The 12,500-nt window shown below is 38.5% G+C and overlaps 1 protein-coding gene across 6 annotated transcripts in view; it reads right to left on the reverse strand.

Annotated features, from left to right (window-relative positions):
• The window catches only part of LOC133656365 (synaptic vesicle glycoprotein 2C-like), a 104,387-nt gene that overhangs the window by 32,334 nt on the left and 59,553 nt on the right, over positions 1-12,500 (reverse strand). For all 6 annotated transcript variants that reach the window (XM_062057431.1, XM_062057430.1, XM_062057429.1 and 3 more), the window contains 5 exons: positions 7,488-7,621; positions 7,331-7,420; positions 7,150-7,260; positions 4,953-5,041; positions 3,861-4,025 (listed from right to left, as the gene is read on the reverse strand). In XM_062057431.1, the coding sequence (XP_061913415.1) occupies positions 3,861-4,025; positions 4,953-5,041; positions 7,150-7,260; positions 7,331-7,420; positions 7,488-7,621 (589 nt within the window). The remainder of the gene's footprint in view (positions 1-3,860; positions 4,026-4,952; positions 5,042-7,149; positions 7,261-7,330; positions 7,421-7,487; positions 7,622-12,500) is intronic.

Raw genomic sequence — 12,500 nt, forward strand, 5'->3', positions numbered from 1 at the left:
AGCGGGTGGGCATAACAGTGCAATACTTTTTCACAACATGGTCACTACTGCCTAGTTTCTCTTGTTATATTCTTATTATATTTTTATTCTCATTGTTGCTTTATATTTTTATTCTTATTGTAATATTTTTCTATTTTGTTTCCATTTATACCCCCATTATTTACTTTTTACTTTTTAAATTATATCTCAATTCTGTACACTGCTGCTGGAATTTAAATTTTTCTGAGGGAACTCTCCTGAAGGAATCAATAAAGTACTATCTATCTATCTATAAACAATCTATGCCAAGGGCGTCAAACCCATTTTCATGGTGGGCCACATCGCAGAGGAGGGCCGCGTCATGATAATATTACACATTTTCCATTTAAAAAAAAATTATTATCGTTGTTTACCAACAAAATAATGGAAAACCTGCTTTGGAAACAAAAATGTAATTTCAGCTCGTGTAGAATTTTCATGAGAAAAAGGGTTTAATTAGAGGTGTCCAATAATATCGGACTGCCGATATTATCGGCCGATAAATGCTTTAAAATGTAATATCGGATATTATCGGTATCGGTTTCAAAAAGTAAAATTTATGACTTTTTAAAACGCCGCCGTGTACACGGACGTAGGGAGAAGTACAGAGCGCCAATAAACCTTAAAGGCACTGCCTTTGCGTGTCGCTCCAATCACATAATATCTACGGCTTTTCACACACACAAGTGAATGCAAGACATACTTGGTCAACAGCCATACAGGTCACACTGAGGGTAGCCGTATAAACAACTTTAACACTGTTACAAATATGCGCCACACTGTGAACCCACACCAAACAAGAATGACAAACACATTTCTGGAGAACATCCGCACCGTAACACAACATAAACACAACAGAACAAATACCCAGAACCCTTTGCAGCACTAACTCTTCCGGAATATCGGATATCGGCAAAAAAGCCATTATCGGACATCTCTAGTTTGAATGACACAAAGCCAAGAAATACAGTAGGAACGGGATTGAGAAGGCACTATTTGGTTTACCTGACACATGAAACATGACGAAATGCGGGAGTGCACTATCCACTTTAGCCGCCATTACAACTTGTGGAGTGGAGCTTTCCCTCATTTCCAGCAGACTGCATTGCAAAATCCTTAACCCCTCCTTTTCCTTACATGCGAGATTCACCCTTTCCTACTGTAGCTGGTTGCATCAAATAAAATTGAGTTAAGAGCTGCATTTGCATGCATTCATGTTTTTTTATATGTCAAAATGTAGATACAGTAGTCAATAAAGATGAAATAAAGTTGATGCACATTCTTTTCAGGCAATCGCGGGCCTTGAGTTTGACACGTGCCATCTATGCGGTAGTTTAGGGCCTCAAAGACTAAGGGGGAGGGGGGGGGGGGGCGCACATGATTAGGGTCACATCATTAGTGTCACTGTTGTCAGAATAATTGTATCTAAATTATCACAATACTTTGTGTTTCAATGAGTTCCCGGCAAGAAGACAAAAGCTGTCTTTGAACCTACCAAGGCTTGTAAAACTCCACTGTGTAGGGGGGGAAGCAACATGAAGGTGTTTCTGTTTCTTTCATGTATTGTAATCAACAAAAATATATACTTTTAACCCAAGAACTACAAAGCGGAGCGAAGGCACGATCTGCCCAAGTTCCAGACGACCTCTTTTTTTAACTCTTTTACGAACCTCTTTTTGAACTCTTTTACGACCTCTTTTTTGAACCGACCTTTTCTTTTGAACTGTTTAGTAATCAAAGGCGATGGCTGTTTACGACCCCCGTCCCTTTGGAAGCAGCTGTTGCCATGTGGTCAGGGAAGGTCCAAATAAAACAAGGAGGCATGCAATGTTTTGGCAGAGCGTAATGACACTGTGCAAGGGTACAGATGTACATGTTTCTCCTCACTGAGCCAAATTGAATTCTGTATCTGTTTGATTCTTTGCTTCTTGACTGTTTTAATAGATGTCATCAGTGTTTGAACCTGACAACTGTGGTCATCATGTCTGCTCCTTCTAATTTGATGGATACAACTATACTTTGTTTCTGCAAAACTTTCATTCAATGAGGTCGTTTCCATTCAAAAGACCAAAGAGATTATTGCTAATTTAGCATAGCTTTGAACGCCGTCATCGTGTCAGATTTACGCATGTATTTTCAAAACAACCCGACTGTTTAGGTTTAAATTGTAGCCAAAACATTTCCCCAAATAGACAGTGCCTATAAAAAAAAAATTCATAGTATTTGCCTGTTTATTGTGTTTTGTTTACATATTCAGTTAATGCCAAATTGGTATTGCAGTTCTTAATTGGCTTTCAGGGTTTCACATAGTTCCGATTAGGTTGCGTTCTTTCTTGCCCTGTTGTGGTTTGTGCAGCCCTTTGAGACATCTGTGATTAGGGGCTATATAAATAATCCTTGATTGATTGATTGATTAATTGATTGATTTTCAATTATTATTTTTTTAGTACTGTTTTTTGAAATACGATTGAGAACCTGATCATGTTTATTTATTTATTCGTATAAAGCACTCTATGAGTTGCTGGTACCAGCACCTACATGCCACCTAGCACCTAAATATTACATCTAAATGTTAACAATAAATGTTAAAGCTAAATGTTGAATCTAAAGGTTAAATATAAACCTGTATGTTAAAGCTAAATGTTAAATCTAAATGGTAAGTATAAATGTGAGATTTAACATTTAGCTTTGACGTTTATATTTAGATTTATCTAACCCAATTTTAATTAAATGTATGTTAATGTTAAAGCTAAATGTTAAATCTAAATGGTAAATATAAATGTTAGATTTAGAATTTAGCTAAACATTTATACTTACCATTTAGCTTTAACATTAATATACATTTAATCAAAAATGTGTTAGATAAATCTAAATATAAATGTTAAAGCTAAATGGTAAGTATAAATGTTAGATTTAACATTTAGCCTTAACATTTATATTTACATTTATCTAACACATTTTGAATTAAATGTATGTTAATTTTAAAGCTAAATGTTAACTCTAAATGGTAAGTATAAATGTTAGATTTAACATGTAGCTTTAACGTTTATATTTAGATTTATCTAACACATTTTTAATTAAATATATTTTAATGTTAAAGCTAAATGTTAAATCTAAATGGTAAATATAAATGTTACATTTAACATTTAGCTAAACATTTATACTTACCATTTAGCTTGAACATTAACATACATTTAATTTAAAATGTGTTGGATAAATATAAATGTTAAAGGTAAATGTTAAATCTAACATTTATATTTAACATTTATATAATGTATAACTATATATATATCTTAACTTTTAGATAATATATATCTAAATGTTAAAGCTAAATGTTTAATCTAAGATTCATATTTAACATTTATATTTAACATTTACATTTAACACTTATTAGATTTAGATGAATACAAATCTAAATGTTAAAGCTAAATGTGAAATCCAACATTTATATTTGCTAACATTTATAATTACCAATCAGATTTTTATTGAACATTTAGCTTTTACATTTACTGTAGATTTAGATATAAAATTTAGATTTAATGTTAAAATGCGGCTTTTAGATTTATATTTAATATTTAGATTTAAATTTAACATTTAGGTTTGTATTTAATATTCATATTGATATTCAACATTTAACTAATTCGAACCTAAATGTAATGAAAAGTGAGCTGAAAGTTCAAAATATATCTGCTGGAAAAGTGTGACTGCATATGTTACACGAGTAATATCAAACACCGAAATGGGGCCACAAACACTGTGTTGTTTAGGGGCCACAAAAAGCCTAGGGCCGGTCCAACTCAACGTGCTAGTCTGGTGTCAGGTGGACACACAGTCATGCTTACCTGTCGTTGAGGAACACCCCGTTTCTGTGGATCTGGTTCTCCAGGGTGAAGTTGAAGGTGAAGTCCTCGATGCGTTCGTTGTTGTGAATCTTCACCCTGGAGGCGTACTCGTCGGCCTGGAGGTGCTTGATCACGTCGGGGAACCACACCGACAGTCCGTAGTACCTGCGCACGGCAACCAGGTCTTCAAACGTTCAAGTCACATGTCAACAGAGGTGGGTAGGGTAGCCCAACTTTGTAGTCAAGTAAGAGTAGTGTTACTTTAGACTAGAGTAGTGCTTCTCAAATAGTGTGTGGGGGGGCGTGAAAAAAATGTTGACCCCTAAAAAAATGTAACTGCACAAACAGCCCCTTTATTGCAGTGCTTCTCAAATAGTGTGTGAGGTGTCGGGGGGGGGGGGGGGGGGGGGGCGTGAGAGGCCATAGTGAAATAGATGTATAGATAAAACATAAACATTAACTTCAGGGGGAGCGTGAAAAAAATGTTGTCCCCTAGAAAAATGTAACTGAGCAAACAGCGCCTTTATTGCAGTTCTTCTTAAATAGTGCGTGAGGTGTCGGAGGGGGCGTGAGAGGCCATAGCGTAATAGATATACAGATAAAACATAAACATTAACTTCAGGGGGGGGAGTGAAAAAATGTTGTCCCCTAGAAAAATGTAACTGATCAAACAGCCCTTTTATTGCAGTGCTCTAATAGTGCGCGAGGTGTCGGGGGGCGTGAGAGGCCATAGCGTAATAGATATACAGGTAAAACATAAACATTAACTTCAGGGGGGGCGTGAAAAAAATGTTGTCCCCTAGAAAAATGTAACTGAGCAAACAGCCCATTTATTACAGTGCTCTAATAGTGCGCAAGGTGTCGGGGGGGCGTGAGAGGCCATAGCGTAATAGATATACAGGTAAAACATAAACATTAACTTCAGGGGGGGGCGTGAAAAAAATGTTGTCCCCTAGAAAAATGTAACTGAGCAAACAACCAAGAACAATTCACCCAAAAAGTCACTTTAGTAAACATATTGGAGTACATGGAACGCCTTACTACCCACCTTTGCATGTCAACATGCTCAATAAACACCACGTGAGCGCTTACCCGAACGAGAGCGTCAACCAAACCACCGCCAGTTTCTTGGTGTTGTCCTTCACGGGGTAGTCGAAGCATCTCATGAACGTGGACCAGATCTGAGACAAGACAACGCTTGTCATGATTCCATGCGTTGAACCTAAGACTCACCTTGTCCACAAACTGTAGGATTACATGATTATCACTTCATTATTCCTCCGTAGTAGTAGCAGTAGTTGTGCGCGTGTGTACATACGCTACTTTTTTCCTGCACTTTGACCCATGCGGCTTATTAAACGGTGCGGCTATTTTATGGACTTTTCTTCGCTGACGGCCATACCGCAAATAGTTTTGTTTTTTTTAAAACACGCAGAGACACTGAAAAGGTGTTTTATTGTTTGTGCTATGGCGCCATCTTTTGGACGAGTGCTCTTCTTTTGAGAGCTTTCAACCGGAAGTAGAAGTGCCGTTCCGTCTTCTCGCCGTCCATTGCTTTTTCTACTCATATGATTCTCTGTTCATCACTCCAAGCAATGTTTGTAAGTTTTACAATATAACTAAAACTATTTATACTTACTAAACCGTCACGTGTGATGTCTGTCAAGTGTTTTCATGCATATTTGTACGTGCGATCGTAATGTAATGAAGCTCGCGTCGTTAGCATTAGCAAATATGCTAACACGTTGACGAGTGTCTGTGTTAGTATTATTAACCTACAAAGGCATTCTTTTTGTATCGTTTCACTCTCACAAAATCCTCAGTAAATTCACCAAAATGTGACCGTTTTGACCTAATTTCAGCGGCCTTTGAACTCGCCGTAGTTTGATTACAAGGTACAACTTTCTACGACGCTGCCACAGAAAGACGTGTTTTATGCCACTCCTTCTTTGTCTCATTTTGCCCACCAAACTTTTTATGCTGTGCGTAAATGGACAAAGGTGAGCTTCGTTGATGTGATTGACTTGGGTGGAGTGCTAATCAGGCATATTTGGTCAGTGCATGATCGCAAGCTAATTGATGCTAACATGCTATCTAGGCTAGCTGTATGTACATATTGCGTCATTAATTGACTGTACATGTACTGTAAATGTATAATGTATTTATATTATTCACATGTGAATAATGCTGTATAATAGACTGTATTTATGTTATTCACATGTGAATAATGTTTATAATAGACTGTTTTTATGTTATTCACATGTGAATAATATAAATACAGTCCATTATACAGCATTTTTGCTGTATAATGCTGCACATTTATATATATATATATATATATATATATATATATATATATATATATATATATATATATATATATATATTGTATATATACAGTATATATACACATATATATATACATACACACACACATATATATATACACACACACACACACACATATATATATATATATATATATATATATATATATATATATATATATATATATATATATATATATATATATAGTATATATAAAAATGTACAGTAGAGGCCAAAAAAAATAAATAAATATATATATATATATATAACTGCACATTTATATATATATATATATATATATATATATATATATACATATATATGCATGTATACACACGCACACACATACATATATATATATATATATATATGTATATATATATATATATATATACACATACATATATATACATATATGTATATATATGTATATACATGTATATATAAATGTGTATATATGTATATACATGTATATATATGTATATACATGTATATATATGTATATACATATGTATATATATATATACATGTATTATATATATATATATATACATACACGTAAATTATATATATACATACAGTATATTATATATATATATATATATATACATACACGTAAATTATATATATACATACAGTATATTATATATATATATATATATATATATATATATATATATATATATATATATATATATATATATATATATATATATAAATAAATGTGTCCACATTTTTGACCTGTACTGTACATTTATTAATTAATTTTTTTGTCTATTTTTTTTAAATTGACATCCAGCATTAGACATTCCTATCCATTACGTCATATTCACATACATCATATATCTGTTGTCTGCCCTAAATGTCAAAATATTTTTTGTTTATATCCCAAACCTTACCCCCCCAAAAAAAAGAAAGAAACAGCATAAAAAACAGAGTAACAGAGTTAAAAGGAAACTCACCCCCGGAGTTCTGTCTTGACTTTGATGAGAACTTTGAGGGCGGCGTTGGTGGACTCGCTCCGCATCTCCACCAGCTCGTCCAGCTGCTTGGGGATCTTGATGCGGTTGACCTGCAGCAGGGGGGGACACGCTCGTCAGTCCGGTCTTGTCGCGGCCAGGAGGGGGCACCCTGGGACTCACGGTGAAGACTCTCTCCGGCTCTCCGCGGGCTCGCATGTTGGTGTCGTGGATTTGTTTGAGGACCATCCACGCCTCGTCGTGTTTGCCCATCTAGACGAGAGTCGGGCGATGTTTTTAAATCCTAGCGATGGTCACGCGGGTGTGGCCGCTCTCTCACCTGTAGGAAGAATCGAGGGCTTTCCGGCATGAACGTGAGGGCGACCACGGCTGAGACGCAGGGGAAGGCACACACCACCACAAACACTCTCCAGCTGTGGAACTGGTAAGCGGAGCCCATGCTGAAACTCCAACCTGGCATGAAATGAACACAAGACCGTTATCCATCATTTCATCTGTTAGTGTAAACAACCCGTGGATAAAGTTCTACATCCAGATGTCTTACAAAACAAGTTGTAAGACATGATAGCCTAGATGTGACGCAGATTCCACAAATACTCAATGACTTATACAAAACCCAAAACTAGTGAAGTTGTCACGTTGTGTAAATGGTAAATAAAAACAGAACACAATGATTTGCAAATCCTTTTCAACTTATATTCAATTGAATAGACTGCAAAGACAAGATATTTCATGTTCACCCAGAGAAACGTTGTTATTTTTTGCAAATAATCGTTTAACGTAGAATTTAATGGCAGCAACACATTGCAAAAAAGTTGTCACAGGGGCATTTTTTACCACTGTGTTACATGGCCTTTCCTTTGAACAAGGTCTGGACTACAGGCAGGCCAGTCTAGTACCCGCACTCTTTTACTACGAAGCCGTGCTGTTGTAACACGTGGCTTGGCATTGTCTCGCGGAAATACACGGGGGCGTCGATGTAAAAGACGTTACATATGTTGCTCCAAAACCTGTATGTACCTTTCAGCAATAATGGTGTGTGGAGGGGGGTGTGGCCTGCAGGCCTGCCACGGAACGGGGTGTGCCAGACAGCGACAGGTGCGTAGATGGCCCTTGTTATCTAATCACCTGTCGCTGTCTTCGAGGCCGGTCCTGGCACACCCCGTTCTGCGGCGGGCCCGCAGGCCACGCCCGCTTCCCCATGGTGCCTTCACAGATGTGTAAGTTACCCATGCCTTGGGCACTAATGCACCCCCATACCATCACACATGCTGGCTTTTACACTTTAAGTTAAAGGCCTACTGAAATGAAATGTTCTTATTTAAACGGGGATAGCAGATCCATTCTATGTGTCATACTTGATCATTTCGCGATATTGCCATATTTTTGCTGAAAGGATTTAGTAGAGAACATCGATGATAAAGTTCGCAACTTTTGGTCGCTGATAAAAAAAGCCTTGCCTATACCGGAAGTAGCGTGACGTCACAGATTGTGGAGCTCCTCACATTTCCCCATTGTTTACACCAGCAGCGAGAGCAATTCGGACCGAGAAAGCGACGATTACCCCATTAATTTGAGCGAGGATGAAAGATTTGTGGATGAGGAACGTGAGAGTGAAGGATTAGAGTGCAGTGCAGGACGTATCTTTTTTCGCTCTGACCGTAACTTAGGTACAAGCTGGCTCATTGGATTCCACACTCTCTCCTTTTTCTATTGTGGATCACAGATTTGTATTTTAAACCACCTCGGATACTATATCCTCTTGAAAATGAGAGTCGAGAACGCGAAATGGACATTCACAGTGACTTTTATCTCCACGACAATACATCGGCGAAGCTCTTTAGCTACGGAGCTAACGTGATAGCATCGGGCTTAAATGCAGATAGAAACAAAAGAAATAAACCCCTGACTAGAAGGATAGACAGAAAATCAACAATACTATTAAACCATGGACATGTAACTACACGGTTAATGCTTTCCAGCCTGGCAAAGCTTAACAATGCTGTTGCTAACGACGCCATAGAAGCTAACTTAGCAACAGGACCTCACAGAGCTATGCAAAAAACATTATCTATCCACCTACGCCAGCCAGCCCTCATCTGCTCATCAACACCCGTGCTCACCTGCGTTCCAGCGATCGACGGAGCGACGAAGGACTTCACCCGATCATCCGTGCGGTCGGCGGCCCGGAGACGGAGGAAGTCAAGGTGAGGTCAGCGGCTAGCGCGTCTGCTATCCATCTCAAAGTCCTCCTGGTTGTGTTGCTGCAGTCCGCCGCTAATACACCGATCCCACCTACAACTTTCTTCTTTGCGGTCTTCATTGTTCATTAAACAAATTGCAAAAGATTCACCAACACAGATGTCCAGAATACTGTGGAATTTTGAGATGAAAACAGAGCTTTTTGTATTGGATTCAATGGGGTCCGAATACTTCCGTTTCAACCATTGACGTCACGCGCATACGTCATCATACAAAGACGTTTTCAACCGGAAGTTTCGCGGGAAATTTAAAATTGCACTTTATAAGTTAACCCGGCCGTATTGGCATGTGTTGCAATGTTAAGATTTCATCATTGATATATAAACTATCAGACTGCGTGGTCGGTAGTAGTGGCTTTCAGTAGGCCTTTAAAACTTTGTTAAACCTGCACGCTTGGCTCTTGTGCCGTGTCTACAGTGGAGCTGCTAGGAAGCGACTTCCACAAGAACATTTAATGTTTTGGTGTTGTATACTGGCGTCATATTGCAGTCTACACATATCTTTTATGTGTGTCTGCCATCTACTGGTCACACTTACACTACCGTTCAAAAGTTTGGGGTCACATTGAAATGTCCTTATTTTTGACGGAAAAGCACTGTACTTTTCAATGAAGATAACTTTAAACTAGTCTTAACTTTTAAGAAATACACTCTATACATTGCTAATGTGATAAATGACTATTCTAGCTGCAAATGTCTGGTTTTTGGTGCAATATCTGCATAGGTGTATAGAGGCCAATTTCCAGCAACTATCACTCCAGCAACTATCACTCCAGTGTTCTAATGGTACAATTTCCAGAAACTATCACTCCAGTGTTCTAATGGTACAATGTGTTTGCTCATTGGCTCAGAAGGCTAATTGATGATTAGAAAACACTTGTGCAATCATGTTCACACATCTGAAAACAGTTTAGCTCGTTAAAGAAGCTACAAAACAGACCTTCTTTTGAGCAGATTGAGTTTCTGGAGCATCACAATTGTGGGGTCAATTAAACGCTCAAAATGGCCAGAAAAAGAGAACTTTCATCTGAAACTCGACAGTCTATTCTTGTTCTTAGAAATGAAAGCTATTCCACAAAATTGTTTGGGTGACCCCAAACATTTGAACGGTAGTGTATCAATACACCATGTACCAAATAAAATAGCTTCGAGGTCGGTAAGCACAACCAGAATTATTCCGTACATTAGGCGCACCGGGTTATAAGGCGCACTGTCGATTTGAGAAAATGAAAGGATTTTAAGTGCGCCTTATAGTCCGAAAAATACGGTTCTCAAGAAAGTAGTCCAGTGCTCAACCTTTCCTTAGGAAATGTCTCGCGAGTGCATCCTGGCTCACATAAACTGCACATATGCTAACTTAAAGTGACGGGCAAATGAAGCCTCAGTGAGTGTGCGGCACACTCACTACCTGCATTGACGCTGTACTGATACCGTGTCGGTGTTTCGTGACGGTCATCCATCCAAAGTAACTACGCAAATAAAATTGATAGTAAATACAGCAGTTTGTTGTTTTTTTTTCCCCCTTCTAATTTTCAAACAAAATAGTGGATAAGGTGAAGTGGACGACGTGAGCGCGTTTTTTTTTATAGCGGGTTTCCTTCAGCGTGGTCTGGTAAAAAGCTCATTAGGAGGATTACGGCTATAATAGACCGGCGGCGATGGCTGACTGGTCACGATACTCAACATGATTCATGTCGCCGCTCTACAGTAAGACACACACACACACACACACACACACACACACACACACACACACACACACACACACACACACACACACACACACACACACACCCTATAGACAATTCTTCCTCACCCTGCGACAAACACACACATTTAAGACTATGTGGCTACAGCGGCTGATTTTACAGTTTTTTCTTCTTTACTTGTTAGGGGGAATAAAGCACACATACACACTCACTCACTCACACACACACACACACACACACACACACACACACATCTGGCCTTCACTCGCCAGTCAATGTAAAGAGCACTGCGGCGAAACCTATTACCCACAAACCACTGCTTCCTGCGGGGAACAAAAAAAAAAAAAAAGTGCAGTCTAATCAAGTGACCTCTGTGAGTGTAGTTTATGAGAGTTTGATACAGCAGGTGTGGATTACTCACTTTCAGCGTAAACCAAGAAGGCAGAGCAGATAAGAAAGAAGTGAAGTGAATTATATTTATATAGCGCTTTTTCTCTAGTGACTCAAAGCGCTTTACATAGTGAAACACAATATCTAAGTTACATTTAAACCAGTGTGGGTGGCAGTGGGAGCAGGTGGGTAAAGTGTCTTGCCCAAGGACACAACGCCAGTGACTAGGATGGCGGAAGCGGGGATCGAACCTGCAACCCTCAAGTTGCTGGCACGGCAAAGAGAGGCTACAGCAGGGATGTCAGACTCCTTTTCATTGAGGGCCACATGGCAGTTATGGCTGCCATCAGAGGGCCGCTTTTAACAGTGATTCATGTATGAATTTGCCTCTGGATTTCATTATTAATTATATAAATTGTTTTAGGTAGACTGTTGATTTTACAGTAAAATCTTTACAGTTACAAAATGTTGCTGTAAAATATAGCTGGTTTTTTTTTTACAACATTTTACGGTAAATGGAAAAAAGGTACCACTGAGGTGGGCGGGGTTGGGGGGGAGGGGCTAGTAGGGGGTAGCGGGAGGTGTATATTGTAGCGCCCCGGAAGAGTTAGTGCTGCAAGGGGTTCTGGGTATTTGTTCTGTTGTGTTTATGTTGTGTTTATGTTCTCCCGAAATGTGTTTTGTCATTCTTGTTTGGTGTGGGTTCACAGTGTGGCGCATATTTGTAACAGTGTTAAAGGCCTACTGAAATGAAATTTTCTTATTTAAACGGGGATAGCAGATCCATTCTATGTGTCATACTTGATCATTTCGCGATATTGCCATATTTTTGCTGAAAGGATTTAGTAGAGAACATTGACGATAAAGTTCACAACTTTTGGTCACTAATAAAAAAAGCCTTGCCTGTACCGGAAGTAGCGTGACGTCACAGGTTGAAAGGCTCCTCACATTTCCCCATTGTTTACACCAGCA

The sequence above is a fragment of the Entelurus aequoreus genome, linkage group LG08, assembly GCF_033978785.1.
Source record: "Entelurus aequoreus isolate RoL-2023_Sb linkage group LG08, RoL_Eaeq_v1.1, whole genome shotgun sequence".
In the NCBI taxonomy this organism is placed as follows: domain Eukaryota; kingdom Metazoa; phylum Chordata; class Actinopteri; order Syngnathiformes; family Syngnathidae; genus Entelurus; species Entelurus aequoreus.